At 42.7% G+C, this 25559-nt stretch overlaps 1 protein-coding gene across 3 annotated transcripts in view; it reads left to right on the top strand.

The window, feature by feature from the left end:
• The window catches only part of SLC44A3 (solute carrier family 44 member 3), a 58904-nt gene that overhangs the window by 8611 nt on the left and 24734 nt on the right, over positions 1–25559 (top strand). For all 3 annotated transcript variants that reach the window (XM_019531068.1, XM_019531067.1, XM_019531069.1), the window contains exons 5-9: positions 695–864; positions 2090–2179; positions 2847–2971; positions 5475–5661; positions 21662–21827. In XM_019531068.1, coding sequence (XP_019386613.1) covers positions 695–864; positions 2090–2179; positions 2847–2971; positions 5475–5661; positions 21662–21827 — 738 coding nt within the window. The remainder of the gene's footprint in view (positions 1–694; positions 865–2089; positions 2180–2846; positions 2972–5474; positions 5662–21661; positions 21828–25559) is intronic.

Here is a 25559-nt window from a genome sequence, read left to right as displayed (position 1 = left end):
AGTTTAGCCATGCGGTTTCCTGTTTTAACAATATAAGCTGCTTGCCTGCTATTTTTATCTTTGTCCAAGGGTCAGAAGGTCAGCATTTTTATCTAATGGTCAGAAAGTGACTACCAGAATGTCAATCGCTGACTCCTCAACCTCCTTGAAGCATTCTGGGAGTTTTAGTTTATTGTTCTTAATGCTAGGCCTTGCTTAGCATAAGCACTATCTCACAACTAGTTTACTCCATCCTAATAGCACTGCACATGTAGATGCTGAGACATTTACTGCAGAGCTAATTAAGCAACCTTGCCGTAAGCGTCTCACATAGATACATCCTTTCTGTTCTAAACTGTGTGCACTTTGCTGTGGTCTGGGGAGCTGCTGCTTAATTTTACTCCAAAGGTGGCTGTAGGTTAGTAAGTGGGCAAAATGGTTTCTGTGTGTTTTGGTTTAAATCTTGGAACATGCTCTGGGGCAATAAACCTAAAATTCAGACTAAGTGCAAATTTGCCACAAACAAAAGCTGCTTACATTCTTTTTTTTCTGCATTTAGGTCATAGTAAGGAATTATAACAATGTTTGTTTAATTTGTATTAAAAATATAATGTTACATTTGACAGGGTTGATGGGGAATTATCCTTGTGTTGGGCTGTGAGATTGATCTCTCAGTGGAGAATCCCTTATCTTGTTTCTCTCTTTCATCTTCCAGCAAATCCTTCCCATTGTTTAATCGATGTGTTCCACAAAACCCTGAATGCTATTCACAGTTTGCATCTGTCTTGATAAATGTAATCAATGGAGTGGACATTTTTCATCACATTCTTAGTGGAATAATGGCAGGAAGAGATATTATAATAGGACTGAGTGTCCTGGCACTAGGTAACAATATGAAAAATAGTTTATTTCAATATGTTAAATTAAAAAATATTAGAATATCATATTTCAAAGCATTGTGGAGTAACAACTTCATTTTTTTAAAAAATAAATAAGAAAAAAAGATTTTATATTTGTTGCACAGACAAGTTTTCTTTGTTAAAGGAAGAGAATTGCTGTTTGCCTTTCTAAAGCATTTAGGGTACATCCCCATGAGTGGGAATGTGGAGTTTTCAGGGGACAAATAGCAGCAACAGATATTTATGCCACTGCTATTTGTCCTCAGGTGCAACCCTGCATGCGCACTGTGGCAGATTGTCCCGGCTGGGATAGAAGAGGCAGGGGCCAGCATCTGGGCTGGCCCCAGCAGCCTTACCTGGGGTCCTGAGCCTCCTGGGGCAGCAGCGAGGGCAATCTGGCTACTTGGTGTCTGGCTGGCAGGCAGAGCATGGCTCTGCCTGGCCAGGCTTCCTTTCTGGCAGCACACGCTGCTGCCGTGTATACCATGCCACTTGTTGCAGCAGTTTGTTTTTGTTTTCTTTATACCAGGAACTCCTGGTGTCAAAAACACCACACTGCTAATTAGTAGTGCAGTGAATATGTGTACCACATGTTTGCAGTGCTGCAAAAGGGTTTGTGGCACTGCAAACCACACATGCATGATTGTGGGGATGCGCCTTTAGCGTACAGGTTAAATATATTTCTAGAGAACTGTGGGGACATGTCTCATTCTGCATCATTTACTTATTTTTATCTAGTTCTATTAGAAACTATTGATAAAACTGTCATAAAAGAAAAATGTATCCTAGCTTGAGACATGTTGTTAAAGGGGCAGGGGAGTGGGGAGAGAATGATGCAATTCCATAGCATTCAAATCCTGAAAACTATAGTAAGTCCTAGTTAATTCACCACTCAAAATGGAATGCATAGTGGATTATCCAGTGGTGACCAATTATCAGAAGCTAATAACTGGGGGCGGAAGGAGAGGTAGGAGGCTAATGAGGAATGTGAATAATGGTAAATTAAATCATAGAGATAAATTAACCCATAACCAAATGTAATTAGTTTACTGTTGTTTGATTAATGCAGTAGAATTTTTTTTATAATCTCAGGATTCCAAAGTTTACAAAATTTAAATAGTAAGCTAATATGAATAAGTATAGATCATCTGAAATTCAAAAAATCAGTTTGCTGCTAAGTTAGCATGAATGTATTATTTTTTTATTTTCAGCTTTCTCTCTGATAATGGTTTTAACCTTCAGATTCATCACTACACTTTTGGTCCATATTTTCATTACACTGGTTGTGTTTGGATTGTTATGTAAGTATAGTTGACTTTATAGTTTCACTGGAATGCAGGAAAAAAATTTAGACAGGGGAAAAGGAAAGAGAAGAGAAAAACCCATAAAACCTCTGTCTTCTCAGGCATCTTTAGTAAGTTGAAATAAGCCAAGATCCTGCAGTCTGACCCAGGATGGAACCTTGTCCTCCATATGGGTGCAAAGATCTGGTAATGTAGATCCAGCTATAGAATAACAATATTCTACAACAATATTGGGTCATTGTGTGGTTTTAAAGAAATCTTTTCTAGACATTTGGATACAGGCAATGCTACTGTTTCCAGAAAATTAAGTATAACATTTTGTACTTTATAAGGAAAAAGTATAAAGGATGAGTCAAAGTTAGGTTTATCTCTTTCAACAAGTTTTGTAACTTCGAAGTTGCACTTTCAAAAAGCAACAAGGCAAACTTCACAACTGATGTTGAATTCAGAATAGCAAACTAGCATGTCATTTTTTACATTGTAACCTAAAGTTCTCCATTGTATGCCATTCTACTACATTCTTCATTTTCACCTAAATTCAAGAGGGGAAGGGCAACAGAACCATAAGATGTGCTGTGTATCACTGTCTGACTTGCCTTTGATGTTAACATTTAGCTCCTTGTGAAGTATTACCTGCATCTTTATGCATCTGTACTTGTTCTAGTTGTTTCAGGTGTTCTCTGGTGGTTGTATTATGATTATACTAACAGCTCCAGCATAGAACTGGAAACTGAAAAGGAAAATGTGAAGTTTTTACTTGGATTTGCTGTTTTATCTACAGTGATTACGGTAAGAAACTTTACAGAATAACCATTAGAGAGCATGGAATCTCAGATCTTGGAACAAGGTTATGTGTGTGTCAGCCTTATTGTAAAATGCCATGTTTGCTCCATTTCCAAAACCAAATGTAGCCTGATTGCTGTAGCCTACACATGGCCCAGTAAGCTCTGCCTTTCATCTCTGGTCTTCTCAGCAAAACTTATGGGCAGGTAATCGGACAGCATAAGCACACATTATAGTAACAACCACGTAAGGGCACATGTTTTATTCAAACTTGAAATTGGATCCTGGAGGAGTTTCCTTGAGGCTGTAGGAGTAATACCACCTTGAAGTGAGAGTTTACCTTTTCATGGGTTACAGTCTGGTGCATTCTGCCTTCCTTCTGCAGCCAAATCAGTCAGCTTACACTTATTAAGCCTTTCCTTATTTTTATGGTAAATTGCATCTGCATTATGGAAGGTCAGTGCAAGGTCCTCCACAATATCTAAACTCATGCTAGAGCCATTTGATGAGCATACTACAGCACTGGTGCAGGAGAATGAACAGGACCTAGATCAATATAAATGTGAATTAGTGGACTAAAAAAAACACTGCAAGAAACGCAAAGGAATTGTAGGGGAAGGGAAGGATACTTGCTGCAGTCACAGGGTGTCCTGGCCTCAGGTTGTGACTAACACCAAATTCCTGTTTCCAACACGGGGCCAAACTACCATGACTATGTTGTTGGAGGGAACTTTTCACCTTTATTTATTTATTTATTTGATTATATATGCTGCCTTTCCCAGCAAGGGCTCGGAGCTGCTTAACATAAGAGAACAGAATAACTTCTAAAACAGAAAAGCAACAAGAACAAAACTTAAAAGGAACTAGAATATTGATATAAAACAGAGCCCTCCCCCCTACAACCAATGTCTCATTGTAGCTTTGTGTGCAGACCACCTGCCTAAATAGGAAAGTCTTGCAATACTTATGAAAAATGTCCAGACTTGGACTCTGGCAGGCCTCAGAGCTGAGGAACAACAACTGAGGATGACTTCCCACAGGCTTTTGCCAAGTAGACCCAGTATACTTACAGTACTCGCTAGGAGGTTGCTTTTGGCTGAACTTGGGGATCCCTGTGGGGCATAAAGCAGTTGGGAACCAGTGCAGACTTTGGAGCACTGGAATTATGTGCTTCTGGTAACCCAAGCACATCAGAAGGTAGGCTGCCACTTTCTGTACCAGCTGCAGCTTCCGGATGATTTTCAAGGGCAGTCAGTGGGCATGGAGCACATTACTAGCATCAAGGTTACACAGGCATAGATGGTGGTGAGCAGATGTGAATCTGAAAGAAAAGGCCACATCCTTCTGACCAGATAGAGCTGGTGAATTGCGCTTCTACCCACTGCTGCCAACTGGAAAAGCAAGTGCAGCAAACAACCCAAGAGTACTCGAGGCTACAAACCTGAGTGAGGGGAAGCTGCCCCCCCAGTGATAGGTGTCTTACTGCCCCGCCCAAGTCGAGCAGTCTGCCCGCCACCATGTCTCGTCTGGATTCAGCTTCAGGTGACTCACCCACATTGAATCCTCAGCTGCAGCTAGGCACTGGGAAAGGTTTGAGACTGTAGGGCCAGGGTCAGAACAGGAGATGTAGACCTGGGTGTCAGTTTGCACTTCGCATCAGGTCTCCAAGCTGTCTTGCCCAGCGGCCTCATATACCCACTATGTCATTGCCCACTCTGTGTTCACCAGTAGCTTGTTGCATGGGAATTCAGTCACAATTCTATTAATATTGGTTCTGTAAAACAAAATGCAATTCATACAATACATGTGCTTGTATGTTCTCTTTACAATACAAACACTGGGCTCTGAACAATTCCTTTGGAAATAAAATAATAGGAAAAGTTTTGTTTGAATGCAAATTTATTCCAGTACAATCCACTGTCATTTGTAATGCTCTGGAAACATCCACTGCTCCAGGTTGCTTTTCTTAATAGAGCATCTGGTTTCTTTATTGTGCAAGCTAGAACAGTAGGGAAGCAGCTGCCACTGTTTGTGTTTATTGTTTTATAGTTTCCAGTGTGCTCTGTGACTGTTTAGATGTTGTTTACAGTTCCTTGTTAAAGATCAAGGGCATAGGAAGTTTATTGAAAGCAAGTTATTTCTTCAAACAAGGAGCAATTTTCTGTGCATGTATTTGCATGCATATAACTGACAAATCAATTTCCAGTGACTCCTCCAGTGCTTCCCGATGTAAGGCCTGATCCTGCTTCCACTAAAAACAACAGCAAAACTCTCAGCTAGCCTAATCAGGAGTGAGATTAAAGCCAATGTAGGGCTTAAAAATCCATTCAGCTTTCCTGGTATCTTTTAAAAAAAACCATTTTAATGCACACTTCTTTATGGAAAAATGTTCTCCTGCTGTGCCGCCTCCGGAATCTGTAACACCACATACCCCTCTCCCAAAATTGAAGAACTTGTAATAATTTAAAGAAAAAATAAATAGAGAATTGTTTTTCCTTGCTTTCTACAGGTTGTTCTACTTGTCCTCATATTTGTACTAAGAAAGAGGATTCAGCTGACTATACAGCTCTTCCAGGTTGCAAGTAAAATAATTACCAAGATCCCTTTTCTGCTGTTCCAGCCATTTTGGACCTTCCTGATTCTCATTTTCTTCTGGGTATTCTGGGTTGCTGTGCTACTTAGCTTAGGAACTGCAGGTAAGCAGCTGTGTTTTCAGTAGTCCTGCATGTATACTAGGTAGGGGTTTTTTTAAAACTTTTCAGGATCTATTGGTGTTAGTATTTAAAATGTGCTATATCTTGTATTATAGCAGCACTGCAGTAATGTTTTCCCTTTAATGAATCTGTGCCCTAGAAGTCTCCTCCTGCAAAATTAACTGTTGTTTTGCAGGGCAGAGAGAGTAAAAAATGTTACAAAGGAGAGAAACATTAATACTCTTTCACAGAGACTTCACTTTTTTCTTTCTGGATTTAGTTGAAATTGGAATAATGTTTTAGATTATTGAAACAAAATGCATGCTTGCTGTCTGTAAATGAAGAATGTAAGAGAAAGGAAGAGAGTTTAGATTTAAAGCACTTGTTATGAAACAGGTGATTTCCATTATGGGAACACCAAGAAAGTAGGTCCCATTGTGCCCCACCCCCTCTTCCCTCCACACAAAGGCATGCACAGTGTAGAAGGAGTTAAATTGCTTTGGAGAACATTGCTGTGAGAATTTCTGAAATGGTATCTGGCAGGGGACTTGGTAGCTAGGTTTCTCCTAAGCTGTACTCATCAGTGTCATGCAGGTGTATGACATGCTGCTGCTGTACAGGGGCATTTTCTACAGCAGAAAACATTTACTTTCAGGGAACCTTCCCTGCCCTGCTCTCGAGTTGTGCACGTGCTCACTCTCTCATATGTAGTTAATGGAAAGAGGTAAAAATGATGGATGTGAGAATGAATTAAGAGGAGGAAAGTAAAACTGAATATATAAACAAAGAGGGAAATGAGAGTGAGACATGGAGCTCGTAGATCTTAAGCTTAGGCAGTTGTTGCATGTACCAAAAGACATTGCTCATGAAATATTCATAGATGAAGACTTAAAAGCAAAGGGTGTGGTATGGGAATTAAGATGAAATAAAAAAAATATCTCTCCTCCAACTACAAGCAAACCACATCAATATACTTTTCATTTCTAAATCTCAGCCAAATATGTTCCAGACTGGTAGAGACTAAAAAGACATCCTCATCATATGGGGGTATAAGTAAAACAAGATGGTGGTCTCAGTAGAAAACAGCGGATAAGTTTGCATTAGAAGTATATATTGCTGTTGCTATACATTCTTGGTAAAAGAGCCAGCAACAGGGAGTTCCCTTCTCCCTTCACTCCCCCATAAGGGCTGAGATGCCATTGATGTGGCAGTGGGGAATCTTGAACTGTTATTGTTTGTAAGGTACTTATTCTGAGGATAAAAGGCTTTGCATTCCTATGCTATAGAGCCAGCAAGTTCCAGGAGCATAATGTAGCATTTTAATAAGAGCAACACAAAAATATTCACAGCTGAATATGTAGCCAGTTTATTCAATGTGTATATAGCTCCCATTTCCAGGCAAATAAAGAATGAATACATCTCGACTGAACAAGACTAGCCAAGTGTCTAGAGCATTTCTTTTACTTTTAAAATATCACTGCAAATGTATTGGCTCTGACTTAGATAGTAATGAAAGCAAAAAATAAATAGTGGATATACAACCTGAGGATACAGGAAGAAATGTTTAGGTGACATACAAAGGTGAACTACAAAGGGGAAAACAAACAGTTAAACCAAGAGATGGAGATTAAGTCTGCCAGACACACAGATGCAATAAACCACCTGCAGAGATGTTGATATTTTTGAGGGATGACACTGTGGTGCTACATTATGAGACTGTAGTTATTTTGGCTGATATAACACAAACAGTTTTATCTTACTGGGCAATTGTGTCCTGTTCCAGGCTTTACAGTGAAGTTAGAGAACATACTATGTAGGTAAGAATTTGTTATGATAAAAAGTCATAAGGAATGAACATGGAAGCATTACTTGAAACAATGCATTATGAGATTCTCACTTCCAGAGCCACCTAAAACAGGGAAGGTTCTCCAAAAGGAGGCCACCATATTGGAGGTCAGGTTGGCCTCCTCTGAAATGTCAAGAAAGGAGACCAGCATAAATGGAAATATCTAACCTCCCAAGGAGAAGTCTCATAAAAATAGCCATATAGGTTGCTGGTAGATGTTATGATTGATTGTCATTTTTTTTTAAAAAGGGTATTTTAAATTCCTAGGATCTGCTAGTTATTGTTTTGTGGGGTGGAATTGATGAAAGATGAGAGAGAGTAGAAACACATTATGCTTTCTCACAGAGACCTTGTTTTTGGTTGCATGTATTAAGGGAAAAAAGATTACATAACTCATTTGGGCTATGAGGGTGCACTTGCTGTTTGCATAATGGAAGAACAGAACACCAACATACTTGGCTATGACTTATTCATATCTCATTATCCCTCTCAAACTCCTTGTCATATGAGTTTTACATGCTTTTTAGAGCCCCTCATTTGTTTTGGCATCACTAAAACACTAATCACTGTTTTTAAAGCATTGGCCTCAGTTGACATTTTCCAAATTTAGATTTAATAAAACAAAATTTTATCCAATCATCTTTATTGTTACTAGAGTGTCCCCATGAAAATTCTTTTGCATACTGGGCATTTCCTGACATTCAACTCTGCATAAATATTTACAAATTTTTTGGCATTTCTTATAGCATTTATGGCCACTAATATCTCAAAGCTAGCACACTGAGATTAATGTTACCTAATTTTACTACAGTTACTGTAATCTTTGCAGTACCTGAAGGGTAGATCCAACTGCAAATCCAGTAAAGTTGTTCAGCAGAACTTACATAGGGAGCAATTCTTCTTACCCTTGAAATGTGTAGTTACCTCTCTTGTCTTTTCTTCATAGTCTATATCCAAACTGCTGTTGGATGAAGGGAACTTGCAGACTGACTAACAAAAGTCCCAATAGCTTCTTAGAAGATATCACAATTCAGTACAGACTGGGCCCGATTCTGAAAGACGTGTCACGAATTCCTCACTAGCAGAATGCTGTGTTTGGAACTAATAAGTGGGGACCACTGTAATTTGGGCATCAGGGGATTTCAGAGGAAAGCCTGAAATTTAATTTTTCCCTTTAAAGCCCCAGAAAACTGCAATCTGGCCAGAAATGGCCTGAAACTTCTGGGGAGAGGGAGGGCGAGGAAAAAAGTTTACAAAAAAATTTACCGGAAACATGGAGAAGAAAGGCAGAAGAGCCTCAGAAACATTGTGGAAGCTCCATGTGTTTCCAAGGACAGCCTAGTACAGGCTGAGCCCCTGCTGGGGCTCAGCCACTCAGGTTGTTCAATTCCCCGCTTTGTTAGGGAGTTTAAAAGCCCTGTCCTGAACAGAGCAGATAAGCACCCCTTGCATTAGGGGCTGCGGGCATAGGCAACAGCCTGTGTGCCACGGTTCAGTAATAATCATCCCCATGGCAGGCTCTCTCAGCCAAAGGCATGGGAGAGTTGGCCCTGAAAAATGCCTGAAATTGGCTCTGGCAAGCCTGCAGGGAGCCTGCTTTTCTTCCAGTCACAGCCTGAATTACAGTGGTCCCTATTAATAGGACACCTGTGGTCATGACCTGAAGAAAAAAACAAGTAATAGGATGAGAGAAGTAGGCTGAAAAAGTATCTATGATGTCCATAAAGCAAAGCAAATCTGTTCCAGGAAGGCCAATATTCGGTAAGCAGGAGGGACTTATGAAGAGGTAAAGTGGGCTGAAAATGTGGCCTCTAAATCAAGCAGCTTTGAAGGAGCAGGTGTTTCTGAAATTCCTCACCGCCTAGGGAGGGGGTGAAAAGAAGGGGAGAAAAAGAGACCTTTCATAAACCTGCTGGGTGGGCTCCCCATCAAACGTTGGGATGAGAGAATCCCTTTTCTACCTCTCTAGACCAGTGGTTTTTAACCTGTGGTCCATGGACGTCTGGGAGTCTGCAGACTCTATCTAAGGGGTCCATGAAAGATGATTATGAACAATGAAAAGTATGTGAATACTGATACTTACAATTCAACGAGGTCTGTGCCACCATTAAAAAATTTTAGAGGTCCTCAAATGAAAAAAGCTTGGAAACCACTGCTCTAAACTATTGATTTTGAGTGGAAAGGCAGTTCCCTGACCACTCATCAAAACAAGTTGGCTTAGGATATGTCCATTTTCCTCCTAGAACCACAGAGTTACGGCCACTGGCCTCAGGGGACGGGGGAAGCAGAAGAGAAGGTGATTGGTGTTTTGCTAGAGACTTTACAGAGGAGCCGAATAAGGTTAATTATGCTTGAAAGAGTAAAGTTTGTTATGTGAATATGGAAACAAATCCCAAAGAGATGCTTTTGCTTTAGCACAATTTTTCCTCTCTGGAAACACTTTGTCTTCTGCTAGCCATTCCTCTAAGCATTTTTTCTGTCTTGTGGAGTAAATGTCAAGCAGTGGGTGTATATTGTAAAGTCCCTTACACAGCAGAAAACTAAATTAAAGAAGTCTTATATTTTTGTCACTCTTAACATAGATGAGAAGGCCAGTGTTTCTTTATAGACACTTTCCAAAGTAAGGTGTCTTACATATGATCTCACTGCATAGTAGTAATGTCATGTTTTATGATAACTTTAGTCATGAAGGAATCAGATACGTCAGTTTTAGCACAGGCAAGAACATCAGTCAGTGGGTATCAAGTCAGTGTAGTCTCAGGATGTAGAATTTAATACTGTTTTTATTAAGATCTAGTACAGGGCTGTTAGCATAGCTGCCAGTAGTTGTAAGTCTCAAGCCTTTAGCCACTTACACATTCTCACTATAAAATGAATACTTATTCTGTTTTTACAAGTGACTACACACACATTAATGTAGGTACAAAATAACTGGTGTTTCATTTTTCCAAATCACAAATCACTTTTTAATTAGGCTTTGTTATTCTTCTCTTCGCATCATTACACTACAGTACATAAGGTTAGACAGTGGCTGTTAATGATTCTGATGAAAGCAAAGTGCACTGTTGCCACAAAAGCTTATGCCTCTCTGAATGAGTTAGTCTCTAAGGTGCCATCATCCTGCCCTGCCTTTAGCCTGACTTCAGAGTAACGCAGCTACTACCTTTCTCTAAATTTTAAATCAGAAAGCAGTAGTAACAGCTCCTATCCACTAGATGCCCTCAAAGAGGTTTGAGAAACAGTATTTTGAATTGTGCAGATGCTTTCATCTTTCCTTACTGCTTGAACCTGTTACATTTGTCAGAGATGTTGTATTAAAAGATTGTTGTGGAAATTTTGAAACACTTTTGCACTAGTGGCACAGAGCAAAGAATCGGTCATTCCAGTTCCCAGTCCTGTGTTCTTACTATTAAACAACTGTTCCACTGATCATTTTAAGCCCTGAGTGTCTAGCCAGTCTGATGCTCAGCAAGAGCTAGGTTCTGCCACCCTTACCCAAATTGCCCCAAATCCAGCAAAGCACATAAGTGCTTAAGTGATTAGCTGGATCAGGTCTATTGAATAGTTCTTCACTGTGCAAGTCATCTATTGATATTTATTTTGTAGTAAACTGCTATTCCTCATAACTAATGGGATCACTTTAAATTACAGTATCACTTTAAATCACAGTATCACTTTAAATTACATTTGTTTTTAGTTGCTTTGTTTACCTTCCAGGTTCTACTTGAAACCATTAACATTACTGTAAATGGGGAATATACAAGAACAAAAAAGACTTTGTGCAGTTCACAATTAGGAATGTATATATCGCTTAAATAATTACCAGTTTAAACTCCTCTAATGTTATTGGTTAAACAGTTAACTGATAAGACATACTGCACACAGGGGGCAGGTCTTCTCCCTCCCCCATTCTCTGCAGAACTTCCCTCCAAGTGGAATCGGGCACCCCTCTGCCCCTTCTCTGTGCTGGTGCAGCAGCAACAGCATTTCCATGCACCTTCTCCTGCTGCAGCCTGGGTGGCGACTGGCCCCACGTATACACTGTGTCCTGTCCCTGCTGCTCTACATGCAGGTGCAGGGATCCTGCCCTGGACTGCTCCAGTCTGGCTGCTGGCTGTGCTGTGCTGCTGCCCCCAGCTACACTGGGGTGGCCTGGCTCTGATCTGCTGGGACTGGGTACAGCAGGGTGGGAGGGGCAAGCCCCACAGCCCATGGGAAGCCATGGATGGCAGCAGTCGGTGAGAGGCCTTCCCAGCCCACTGCTCAGCTGCCGCAACGTGGTGGGGGAAGGAGGAGACAGAGCTGCAGGCTGCAGTGGACAGGCAGGACCACTCGTTCCTTCTTTAATAAGTTCTAGTCCCTTTCCCCCTATTCTTCCCTCCCTCCATCCTGCCATCCACTTGTGCGGGGTGAGGAGGTGGAGGGGGTGCCTTCCTGCCTTCCTGGGACACTCTGCTGCTTTCCTTCCCCACATGACTGCATCTGACACTAAATGGTAACTGTAATGCATTACTGGTATAAATATACTTACCATTTAACCTTTTACCACCCTATTGACCGTCCTTTTTTTCTTTAAGTCAGTTCCATTGTTTCACTTGCTACATTGGTATATTTCTAATACGTGGGAGAGAGGAGAGAGAGCGAGAAACATTTTTAAATATAACGAAATGTGAACATGCAGTCCACAAAACTTGCAGGAAATTGAGAGTCAGGTGTATAATAAAAAAGACCAGTGATTCTCAACCAGAGTGCTGCAGCATCTGGGTTGCCCTGAGATCCTTTCAGGGATGATGTGAAGTGCCATGCAATGTTAGTATTGTTAGGTGTACTGACATGATTCACAAGATAAACCAAGAGATTTCAAATAGATTTCACTTTCACATAGTGTTAAAAATATTATAATCTGTCTTGGTCTTTCTGAGTTCTTTGCAATAAAAGAATTGCTCTACTATTTTTCTGTAGTCAAAAAAGGAGTGAAAACTAAGATCTAGCACTTTCTGAGGAGTGCCTTGAGCCTAATGAGAGGGGTGCCCCCAGACTAAGAAGGCTGAGAACCACTGAAATAGTCAGTAGACTAGATTTGAACTTGAGAGCATTCTGGTTAGGGGTTCTTTCCTCTCCTTAAGTCCATGTGACTTGGAATTGAGTGTGGCCAGATGAAATCATATTCCTGCATTTAAGTTCATAGATTGCAAAGGGCTGGAAGGGACTTCGCAAGATTATTGGGTCCAGGAGGAAAGACAACTGGGGTCAGGTGACCCCAGCAAGCTGATCGTCCAGTCTCCTCTTGAAGATTTTCAGGGCCGATGATTTCACCACATCTGGAGGGAGTTCATTCCAGTCTGGACACCCTAACGGTGAAGAGGCTTTTCCTTGTGTTAAGTCTGAAATGGTCTTCCAGGAGTTTGTGGCCATCACTCCTGGTTTCCCCAAGGGTGCCCTGGGGAACAGTTACTTGCTGAGCCCTTGCTGTATTCCTTTGATATAGGGGTAGCTGCTACCAAGTCCCCTCTCAGCCTTCTCTTTTTTTTTTTTTTTTTAGGCTAAAGAGACCCAAGTCTCTCAGCCTTTCTTCATATGGCTTGCCTTGCAAGTCTTTGATCATATGGGTGGATCTTCTCTGGACTCTCTCAAGCTTTTCCACGTCCTTGTTGAAGTGCAGTGCCCAGAACTGGACGCGGTACTCCAGCTGTGGTCTCGCCAATGAAGGAGCTATTGTATGTTGAGAGTCTTGTGGACAATGCCTTCCCTTTTTCTATTTATCACTTCATAGCCAGGAGCAGTGTGAACCCCTGTGCTGACTAGCAGCTGTCTCGTAGGGGGAAAAAAAGAGGTTTGAGGTAGAGGCACTCAAGCCTTTCTTTGCTGCTTTGTCCCAGCCCAGGACTTGAAGCTAAATTTCCAGGAGCCTTCAATCCAATGGCTTCTGAGCTGCTTCCTATTTAAGCCCCCATTCTTTGGCCTTACTACAATTTCTTCCTTGGACTTACCTTTCACTGTCAGAGTCACTGGCTGCAACATAGACCAGTTCCAATTTGTCACATCTCTCCTTTGCTGTTTCTATCCCAGAGCTCCTCTCAGTTACACAGATGCTTTCTACTGCCAGACCTTCCTTTTGTCCTGTGTTGGAGGTTGATCCTAACCCTTGATTATCTCAGTCACAGTGTCCTGGTTTCCCTGCTCACTCCAGTTAATGGTGTCTTTGTTTTGTGGGATGTGCAGACCCCATCACAGTCCTTTTTAAAACCTTGTCTCTAATTTGGTGTCTGAATTTGAGTCCTCTGAAATGTCAGCTATCACAAGTGCTGCTGGTCCTAATGCCAGTATATGGTAGGAGAAAGTTTTTACTCCTCTAAAATGAATAGTGGTTACTTAACACTCTACAAAATAAATAGATATAGAATCCCATGTTGATTCTATAAAATTCAGGTTCTACAATGTCTTAGCAGAAATGCTTTGTATTTTCTATTGTTTTCAAAACCAGACTGCTTTTTGTTTGGTCTGAGCTGTTGGCCGAGTTCAGCACAGTTCTCTAAAACTTTGAAAGCTGTTTACTTGACCATTTGGATTGTCTATTTTGCCAAGAAGTTTCCCCACCAAAGTGAGGTTTATAAAATATTAGGCTATCCACTGCTGAAATTTTAGGATTCTAATTTGGAGCAATATACATATATGGTGACTGAGTGTCCAATTAATTTTGCATCAGATGTATCTGCAAATCTGTTGAGAATGCTAAAAAGATGAAAATACATGTGACAACAGCAGGCAATTGTTGCAACCATGAAGAAGAAAGAATAGTGAAATTGTCTTGTTAATGTGCTACACCTGTTCTCAATGTTTTCCTTGTGCTGTTTGCAGTTCTATAATATTTATAGCATCTGTGCACTTTGTAGCTCTGGGGCACCTGATTCTTTTTTCAGCTGTGATGCACTTGATTTCTATGCTGCCATGCCAATACTTTATCCCCCCCACCTTCAGAAGCTAACTCCTTCAGAGCGGTAGAAAGCTTATAGCCCATTTCTGCAAGGGACTTGAGCACACTGAGGTCAGTGGAACTACTCAGAAATTTTTAATTAGACACCTTATTAAATTGTGGCCTATAAGATCAGGACAAACCTAAGTAAAAGTTGCAATGCTAAAAGGCCAAGAGAGATGAGAAACTCTAGGAGACTGGAGGTAACACAAATATTGGCACCAGATGTAATTATGTAGATAGGCATGGAGTCCACATGTGTTCTGAAAAAGCTTATAGGAGCCTAGAATATTGAGTCATGTTGATTGCTGCTTTATCAGGATCATGTTCTACTGTACTGCAGAATCAGAAGCGATCTTGTTGTAGTGTAAGGCATGTTTTCATAAGTTTATTTCTGGCAGAAGGATAGAATACTATGCATGATGTACAAGATTGGAGTGCTGTGAGAGATTTTCATGTTATATAAGTGTAACTTATAGTACAGTGGGGAGTAAAACTGTCAGAGGAAGGCAGTGCTGCAGCTAAACCAGGAGTAAAAATCAAGCCCTAAGACAGGGCTGCGCAACTTACAGTTCATGGGCTGCTTGCCCACATAGACTGCAGGATGCTGTCTGGGGTCCACTCACCCCATTGCTCCATCTGTTGCTGTTGCCCAGGTCCCCTCCCTCCTCTGGCTTCCACTTCCTGACCCCAGCCCTGGGAGTGGGTAGGAGAGCCCACAATGCTCAGAAAGCCTCCATGCATCACAGGGCCACTGGCATGGAGCAGTTAAGTAGGCAAGGAGGTGGCAGCGGGTGGCTTAGATAGTGTTTGGCCTCCAGCCACTCTGTAGCTGGATGGACAGCCCTGTCAAAAGGTCCTTGACAGTCCCTCTACATTCACCTACCTTACTTGTGAACTCTAACCCTGCCCTCCCCACCCTTTCCATGGAAAAAAGGAAAGCCACAAAAAATATTAAATCAAAAGAAAGCACAGAAACTTAAGAGGACAATGCCAAAAGCTTTCCTGACTGCAATATGAAGCGGACAATATTTTCTGACTACCAAGAATGGGGAAATCAGTTCTGAATTTAGCGCTTATTAACCAGTAGTTGTTTTTTCCTGAGAATGGAATTGCTAAACTGAGGAAAATATGTTTCCGTGTTCCTAGGCATCCCAGCCACTTAAAACTTCCTGGCAACTCCAGGCATCAGCAAAAAAACCCAACAGCTACCCCGTTCGAGTATATGTCATGAGTTTGCAAGTCCCAAAATATAGCTCAATGCATTGTATTGCAGAGCCCTTTGGCTGGGGAGTATGTAAGGGTGTAACGTGGGGCTACTGAGTCAAAGGGAGAACCCATTCAAAGTCCTGCTGCAAGCATGGTCAACATCTTGGAATCATAGAACCATGCAGTTCGAAGGGTTATTTAAACCAGCTTCCTACCCTGATGCAGGATTTGGATGTTTAAGCAAGTCCAACCTATTTTTAAAAACATCCAGTGTTGTAGGTTTATACCTCCAAAGGTTGGAGACACTTCACACAAGAGTTGCTCAAATTAGATTTGCAACAGAGTAATAAATTTGAGAAAAATATGCATGTTGGTCAGACTCTGCCAAGTATAGAGGTTCAACAGTGAGGTATTTAGGCCCTTCCTAATTCCTTATTATCAACATATTATATTAACACACATGCAGCAGTGTCAAAAATCAGTGAATTACCCATCTGTTGTTATGTGACTGGAAGAACAATCTTCTGCAGGTGAAGTGAAACCCTATTCTGAGGTTGAGTGCAGATTCCTTAGCCTGTGTGACCAGATACATTGGAGTGACCAGGAAAGCTTGTTGGTTTTTTGGCCTTTCTCAGTAGGATATCTGACCCTTCAAAGGTTGTTTTGTGACATCTTTTATCAGAGCAACTGTGTAGTTGGGAGAGATGTTGAGCAAGCTTTCAGGCACAGAGCACCTTTCTTCAGACCTGAAGATAGATGTTTTCTGCGATAAAGCTTATCCAGTATCTCTTCCAGCTATACAGCTGTCCAATTAAAGATGCCACAAAAAAACCCCTTTACTAATATTTTTGGACCATAATGGGTACAACTATAACAGTGGTGTTCAACCTTTGGCCTACCAGCCAGATCTGGCCCGTGGAGCCATGCCATCCAGCCTGTGGGTCTCCCAATGGTCCATAAATTTGGGAGCAGGGGAACACAAATTAATGCTGTCATCATTCCCCTGCTCCCAAATTTCTGGAGGCCCTTGAGCCAGATGACATGGACCTGTGTGCTGTATTGTGCTGGCATGCAGTCAGGCCAACATAAGGGGCCAGGCCAGATCCAAGCATGTGGGAACAAAAGTTTGAATACCACTGAACTATGGAATTAGCAATGTACGAGCAGAAAGTGGTAGCTGGCTGTGTTAGTTGGAAGTCAGGCAGAAGACCCCCCTGTCGTTACCATAATCTCACCTCTACAGCTGAACAATAATATAAAGCATGATAGTATCATCAGACTTGTGCTTTCAAAGTAACCGCAGACACAAGAAGGCACCAGTCGAACACAATACAAACCATTAAGGAAAAGTACTCTTGACCTTTGACTTCTCTACATGGAAAGGTAATAGAACAACTCCCATTAGTAAATAAAATGATCAATGCCATCCACACACTGGCATGGCTGGTATTCAACCAGCAGAGGGCAGTAGTATACATGCACATAGAAGCAGTCAATCAAATGAAGGCAATGCTCTTATTGTTAGTTATTATTTCATACGGTACTGACTTGTGAATATAAGTGTGGAATTACAGTTTGATACAGACATTTCTTAATCTGGCCCCTGACATCCTGTTATCTGGCTCTGCATGCGTGGGATGGTGCTGGGCCTGATCCTGGCACGCAGTGCTGAAGGATGGTGCAGGCCCCAGAGCCCAATCCTGGCATGAGGGACCAGGCAGAGGCAGTGCAGGGCCCCAGGAACGGATCCTGGTGGAGAGATGGTGTGTGGCCCCCCACGGGGGCCCTAATCCTAGTTCACAGGGTCTATTCCAGCCCCGAAACTGGCCCTGCACCCCTCTGGCTTGCGGGGCCCAAAGGTTGAGTACCACTACATTATGACAATTGCTTGCATGTCAGAAATGTTCAAAAGCCGGGGTTGTACCTCAGGAGACCATGCTTAGCTTTGCTACCAAATAACAAAACATCTCTTCAGAAGAAAACAGAGGCTGAGAAGACCTTCATTTATCATATCCACTGTACCATTTTCTCATTTGCCCCTGATAAGGGGTTATAATTCAAGGGTGAGCAAGTTTAGCTATTTGCGTGTTATGGAATAGCAGAGCAGTTGATATCTGCTGCAAGAACAAAAGGATTTGAGAACTATTCTGAGTTCAGAACAAGAGAAAACTGTACAGTGCATCTGGTAAAATGTACTTTGGTGTGTGGAGAAGTTTTCTGCTTGAAGAGTCTCATAAAAAGAAAAATAACTTTTGTGGGTCCATACTCTGAGGGAGAAGGACAGGTAGGGAAAAGACAATTGAAGCACCAGAGGCGGATTTTCTACTTTGTAAATCAACTTTAATTTCCACAGGTCTAAAAATTATTAGAAAATACTGGAAAAAGTGGTAGTTGAGTGAGTATCCTTACAGCAGTGCACAGTACTCATTTTCCAAAGTCAGCACTGACCTAACCTGCTTAAAATAGGTCATGCCTCATTGTATTGCTTACCTATTTAGATAAAACTAAATTCCTTGCAAAAATGAAACAGCTTTAGTATGTATCTGTGCTATCTCTTCAACAAGGATTGCCCTAAGCAGCAATGACCCATGTATGGTAGAACTTGGTAGCTGGGGCCAGCTTGCACCATATTATGGGATGTGACTTCATCAGGGGAACTTTCAGAATAAGATCTACCTGAACTGGGAAAAAATGCTTATTTTATGGTATCTGATCAGTCCCTCCTGGGGTTCTTTTTTTCCCCCCTCTCTCCCATGATTCAAAAATAGCTTGCATTCTAATAATTTAAAAAGGATAAGTTATTTGCAATACTAATCCTGCAGGGGTGAAAAACACCATTGTCTTCACTTACTTGTCTCCAGAGTTAAACCTAAAACATATGATAACCAAAAACGGTAAACATGTTCTCATAACATGTTATGGAGACTTTCGAAGTACATTTAAAATAATTTCACAATTATGTGGGGAAAATGACTCTTATGCTAGCTTACATGTGTAAATAGAGGCACAGAAGTTTGAATTTGTCCAAAATCTGTGGTAGTGCCAGAAATAGAACCAATGATATGCTAGAAGTTAATGCCAAGAAATATCATTTACACGTAACTCCAGTCTTGTGTGAACACATGTCCTCAAAGTTAACACAGATGAGCAAGTGGGAAAGAGAGAATTCCAGATGTAATTACCCTAAATCCAGAGTGTCCTGTCTCCAACTCTGCTCCTTTCCGAGACTATCTCATGCTATGGCATTGTAAATAGGAGTGTCTAACCTGGTCAAAAGAGTGGGGCTAGCATAATGTGTAGGGGAAGACTTGTCAGTCATGCATTTTGACTTGCGGCATAGGCTTTTGTATAAAGCTACACTTTGTATAAAAAGATGCATGGCATATTGTTACCAACAGAACGAAGCAAAAAATGCTAACATAATTAGATATGAATGTGTCTAAGTGTTGCTTAAGAAGGCAAATGATGCTAACAACCTTAAAACTTCTGTGGATGTTAAAAAGGCAATATAATTCACTTTTGGATTGCATTTTATATTTATGCCTGTATTTGATATTTTACAAACTAACTGGTGGTATACTTTATTGTGTTTTGTTTCAGTGGTATGTGTGTGTGCGTGTGAGTGGCAGGCAATTATTTCGGGTGGAGGGCTGCTTACCCGGCGTTGGCAAGCTGTTGAGGGTCTCATGGGTAGCCCCGCCCCTTGACAGGTATCCCAACCCCTGGTCACCTTCTTGGGACCAATGTCCCAGCGCCAGCACTGGTGGGGCCCAAAGCGGGGCAGAGCCTGGCAGGGGTCTGCGGAGCTGGGCTGGGCTGCACCATCAGGGAAAGGGGGGAGCTGGCCTAGCTCCATAGAGCCCCACCAGCTGGGATCCTGCACTCTGCCACCCTGCTCTGGGCCCTGCCGGCACTGGCCCTGGGACACCAGTGCAGGCCCTGTGCTCCCGCTGGCTCTCACACTTACTCACTCCTAGTGGCCCCTGCTGTACAGGTGGGGAGCAGTGTGCAGCCCTGACACCCTGCTTCCCAGCAGGGAAAGAGCTGGTGTGGAGCGTGGGGAAAAGTGGCCCCTCACCTGCCCCGTGGCTGGTGCTCCCTACTACAGCCACTCACAGCCCACATGGGGCTGTCCTGAGCAGGCACAGGCAGCCCCATGCAGGCTGCGAGTGGCTGCAGCACAGGGTGGGTGAGGGGCGGCTTTTCCACCCCTTGCGCTCAGCACTGGCTTGTAATGCACCCCAGCTGCCAGCCTGGGCCCTGCGCTGGCTCTGGGCTCACCCGTCGGGGCTGCACATGGCGGCAGAAACTGCAGCACCCTGCTTGCCGTGCCAGGTAGTGTTTGCTGCTGCTGCCTGTCCAGAGCTCACACACTGGGCAGCACAGAGGCAGTGGTGGCAAACACTTCCTGGCATGGTAAGCGTGGGGGCCACAGCTGTTGCCACTGCGCGTAGCCCCAGTGGGCAAGCCTGGAGCCAGCACGGAGCCCAGACTGGCAACAGGGGAGGGTTACAAGCTGCTTCTGAGCATGGGTGGGGAAAAAGTGGCCCCTCACCTGCCCCGTGCCCAGTGCCCCACGCTGCAGCTGCTTGCAACCCACATGGGACTGCCTGTGCCTGCTCAGGACGTTCCTGTGTGGGCTGCAAGTGGCTGCAGCAGGGAGTTCTGGCCAAGGGGCGTGGGATAGGGCCACTTTTCCCCTGCGCTCAGCTTTTCCCTGGGGTCCTCCTCTGCCCTCCCCCCAACCCTACCTGAGTTTCTGGCTGGGGCAGCCATGTGGTCCCAGGCCGGAAGCTCCTGCTGGGGATTCTGGCTGGGAGGGTGGGGCTGGCAGGCCCTGCTGTTGTGAGAGCCTGCTGAGGCTTCCCATGGGTCCTACTGTCCTTGTTTCTTGTCATTTTTGACAGGATCCAGTGGCAGATAAATATAAATGTTCTAAATTGTTTAGGGGCCCCGTGGACTGGATAGAATGGCCTTGCGGGCTGGATCTGGCCCACAGGCCATATTTTGCGCACCCCTGGTGTGTGTATATCCATCCTTGATTTTTTTCCAACCATTTTTATTTTCATTTCTCTCAATGTTATGTTGCTGTCACTTAAGAGAAAATCTGTTTTATTTTTAAGTACTTCTGTAACCGACCTTAGATTTATTTCAAGTTTTGGTAATGAAGTAATTTTGTTTCCCAGATGTTGCTTTTAAAACTAAATCATCACTTAGGCTTAGCTGAGTTTACAGACTTTACTGGCATTTTAACCCTAAGGGAAACCTTGAAGGTGAGACATTTGGGGCCAGGTACCATTTACCCTTTATGTGTCTGAGTGGTGCATACACTGGCACTTAACTGCAGTTTTTAGCACCTATGCAGTGTTTGGGATTCTGTCCTAGTCCCACTTTGGAGAAACAGAACTGGCTAGCACATGGAGGAGGTGGAAGACCCTTCTACCTTATAGCCCAGTGGTTAGAGGCACTGACCCATGGATGAACATTCAGGTTCTTCACCCAGCAGGGACTTGAACCTACATTGCCTGCTTCTCAGTAAAGTGCTATGCCCCATCTCCAGCTACCAGCTAGGCATTGTCCAGGTTTCCTCTTGAAGCTAGCCCACTAGGATGCCAAGAAGAGGGGTATGTGGGATCAGGAGGACTTGTAGCACCCAGAAGGTGTGTGGCTCAATGAAATAGATACTGCCCTGGGAGGGAGTGGCCTTTGAGGTCTGGCTGCAATGGGAAATATTGAATCCTAAATTGTGTGTAGAAACTGCATTTATATGGTTATGTACCCACCAATTAGGGGCATGAGGTGATATTTTTCTCAAACTTCAATCTGTGCTTTAGTAAAAATTGACTGAATTAAACAGCAGCAGGATTCTAGTTGATAAGTTTAGTGAAGAAGAGTTACTAGAAGCTAGAAGGGAGCTCTCTTGACCTTTTGTTTGCTGAGCTGTGTTTCATATTGTGATGTCTTTGACTTCTCAGGGAGCGTGCAAATCATTTCAGGAGGACAAGTTGAATATAAAGTACTGTCTGGCATTCGTTTCATGTGGTGGTACCATTTAATTGGTCTCATCTGGACTAGTGAATTCATCCTGGCTTGTCAGCAAATGACTATTTCTGGGGCAACGGTTACTTGCTACTTCAATCGGTATGTGCAAAATTTACCTCCTTAATATTTTGAAGTTGGGGGTTTTTCAGTTGTTATTTTCAGCCTGTTTCTAGGGAAATAAAATAAAATGCCATGGATTTATATTTCTGATGGTATCTGCAGGGCTAAATTATCCTAAGGGTATGGGACAAGAAAATCAAACAGCTTGTTGCAAGGTCTTGGTTAAGATCTTGTGACGAATGTGATGTTAGTATGAGTCACTACATTAGGTCTTATAATGACTGGACCCAGTCAAGCTCTGATACCAGCCGCCAGCATAACCCAGCTGACTACAGTGGGGCTGCACCTGTTAACACCCAGGTTGAATTTGGCCTTTTCCCACTAAACTTCATAGCCCCAGAATAACTTGTATATTTGTAAACAGTGTGATCTGATTCCTACCAAGATTTTTCATAAATTAAAAAATTTTGTACCATATATTGACAACTTTCTAGAGAAATATTTTCGAGTGTTTTAAAGGTTTGCTATATGACATACTAAAATTGAGGCTTTGTGTTGGGGAAAACACTCTTACCTAACCTGAATTGTAAGAATCTTATCTATTTCTCACTATTTATGCAACTTTCCATTTTGTGCTTTACTCTTCTTAAATAGCGACACTTCACTGGTTTCATACAGTAACACAGTGCTCTTTTTATTTCACTTCTAATGTTGCAGGTGAGTGTATAGCTCTCCAAATAAACCATTCTTTCACTGAAACTTCAGAAAACTGCACCCTCAAAACATCTGCAATCTTTGTAGATCTTTTTGCTCCATTGTTGCATTTCCTCTTCTCCAGACTCCTACTTCTCTACACCCCTCCAGCCCTGGGTAGTTATGCAATTTTATGTTCTATGGTAAATTATGAAATTTTGAGAAAAAAATTACTTCAGAGTGGAGTGGAAAAATATCTCTAAATTTTTCTGCACAGTGGCTGCCCATTAGAAGCCCTAGAGCTGCGCAGCTCGGCAAGCTGCTAAGGAACTTGAGAGCCTGGCAGGAATGCTGCTGAGGATCATAGGAGCTTGTCCCACAAGCTGTCCCAGTGCTGGAGACCTCATGGGACTGGGTAGCTAAGAAGCCAGGAACCTAGGACCTGAGGCTTCCAGGCTCACAGCTTCTAGCAGCCCACCTGTCGACATTTTCTTCAAAATAAGCATGTTTTCACCATTTTGATTTCTAGAAATCAGCATTTTCTGGCAGAAAATCATTCCATCAAAAGATTTCCAGCAGCTCTGCTGCATCCCTTCTTCCCCACAAACAAACTAGCCTCACCCTTGTCTACAAGGGTAAATCTTTGTGGGGAAAAAAATCTTGCTTGTTGCTGATTAGCTCCACTCCATTGCTTGTAGCATGTTCAGGAACTTTGGAGCAGATAAGGTGTTGGCTGCTACCTCTGTTTAACCTCTTTGTTTTCTGACCCGCCTCAGAGTAAGCCTGTAATCTGTCCTGTTTAAAATGGTTCCAGAAGCACATCTATGCTAGGGCTCTCTTGCTGACAGCTTTGGAGTGAACTGGTCTTAGCAACAGAAGGAAAGCTTTTGAAAACATGCCTAGTGTTAGCAGAACCTAAAGCAGTCATTTAGGAAGATTTTCAGAAAGGATTTGAATGGCAACAGTCTTGTGTTACTATGTCACCCAGCACACCAGGGCCTGAGAAGAAAAGGTCACACTTTACAAATGGCCACAGTCTTCTGATTGTGGTACTGTCTACATACCTAGCCTTTCTACAGATGCTTATAGTTCAGTGCCTATTTGCTCCTAAGGACACAATGGGTACATCTGGATGTGCATGGATGTTTGGTTCCCTGGGGACAACTAGCAGTGGCACTCCTTGCACTGCAGCTACTTGTTCCTGGGGAATGCCTGGCACGTAGCAAGGTAACCTAGGGGCAGTAAGGGAAGCTGGGGCCAGCACTGTGCTGGCTCTAGCAGCCTTACCTGGAGTCCTGGGGGCTTCCCGGGGCTGCAGCTACAGTGATCCTGCCAGACAGAGTCTGGCCAGCAGCCTCAGCATGGCTCCAGGTGGCCTGGCTCTGCGTTTTAGTGTCACACACTGCCTGAGTGTGCACTGTTCCAAGTTTTTTCCCCACTTTTTTTTGGACTCCTGGATATCCCTGGAAAAAAAAAACTGCAGAAAAAAACAGTGCAGTACATGCATAGGCAGTGTGCCCTTACTGCACTGCATGTGGCGCTGCAGATGTGTTTGTGGTGCCACATACTGCGTGAGTGCACTCATCTGGACACACCCAGTGTTGCATCCCATTCTGTAAAAAAAAAAAAAAAAAAAAAAAAAAAAAAGTATCTTTTTCTTGTGTTTCTTAAACTTAAGCAATGGAGAGTTACACCAGAGGGCCAAGCTCTGAGAATCTGGGGAACTGCTCCAGAACAATTTGCTTCAGGATCTATGGAGGAAAAAATATCTTCACTTGTTCCAGAGGTGTCTGCTTCTGTGCGATCTTTGTATTACACTTCTGCTTCAGCTCACCATTATTTATTATTTTGGAATACTGTTTGTTTTGTCCCACACTGCATAAAACAAGAACCTGGATACCAAGCTATTCTAAGTTGCATTGTGAATCAGAAAAAAATCCTATTACTACTATCCACCCACTTGTCCCACGCTTACCTGAGCTTTGGGCTGCCTAGCTGTCAGGCATGGCAGCCCCTGAGCTACTGTACATAGTGTTGGCAAACATGAGAGCCCAGCTTTGTTCTGGAGGTCCCAAAGGCATGGACATCCGCTGCTGCCTGTATCCAGGGCAAGGAAGATGATGTTGAAGCTGATGTGGTGATTCCATCAACAAAAAAAACCCTTGCATAGGGGAATCCTCAAAAGACCAAGTCTATCAGCTTTCCCATCACGTGGAACCACCAGAATGAAGTCTAGGATCTGACCCTTGGAATTGGCAAGGTTCCTGTTCCAAGACCTGTTGAAATCACTCCCTTTGTACCTCTGCTTTGCAGTTCTGCTTTTGCTTGCCAACCAACATGTATGGTGTTGACAGAATAGTGCTTGGGAAGGGAAGTGTGATTTTCTGTGATGGTAATCCCTCTTCCTGCCCCTCAGTCTGTCAGCATAGATAAGCAGGTAAACCAAAGCAGTGAAGTAACAGGGATAAGGAGGTGCAGCAGCAACAGTACTGACATCAAAAGGGGAAGGCGAGTGTGAATATCTTGGTCCCTGCCAACAATGAAGAACTAGTTACCAAGTTCTTACATGCTTCTTTTAAAGTATTTTCTAGTGCAGCCTTATAAACGCGTTACAAGAGCTTTGTTTGTGATGCCCCACAGAGAGACTTTTCTTCTAGTTAGTGCATAGTCACAGGAAATGGAACAGCCTTTCCCTGAGGAAATCGGCTTCCCCCGTACACACAGCAGTTCATTGGGCTCTCCACTGCTTCTGTATATAAACAGAACTAAAAATTGGGGAATGCAGAGTTTTTTCAGCTGCATTAGCTTTACAGGTGACATCTGTTTAACCTGAAACAATAATACTGAAACTATTCTGTTTTCTTTTACTTTAGAATAAAAAAAAAAATCTAAAAGGGTTTATCTATTTTAATAAAAGAAAAAGGGGTTAATTTAACAGCTGGCTACTTTTCTATGATGTGCAAAAAAGGTCTTGGTCTCCTCAAAGGTCTGGAACAGCCTGCCATTGGAGGTGGTTCAAGCACCTGCATTGAACATCTTCAAGAGTAAATTGGATGCTTATCTTGCTGGGATCCTATG

This window comes from Crocodylus porosus, unplaced genomic scaffold, assembly GCF_001723895.1.
Source record: "Crocodylus porosus isolate Cpor-Errol unplaced genomic scaffold, CroPor_comp1, whole genome shotgun sequence".
In the NCBI taxonomy this organism is placed as follows: Eukaryota; Metazoa; Chordata; order Crocodylia; family Crocodylidae; genus Crocodylus; species Crocodylus porosus.
This window is presented reverse-complemented; position numbering and strand designations above follow the sequence as displayed.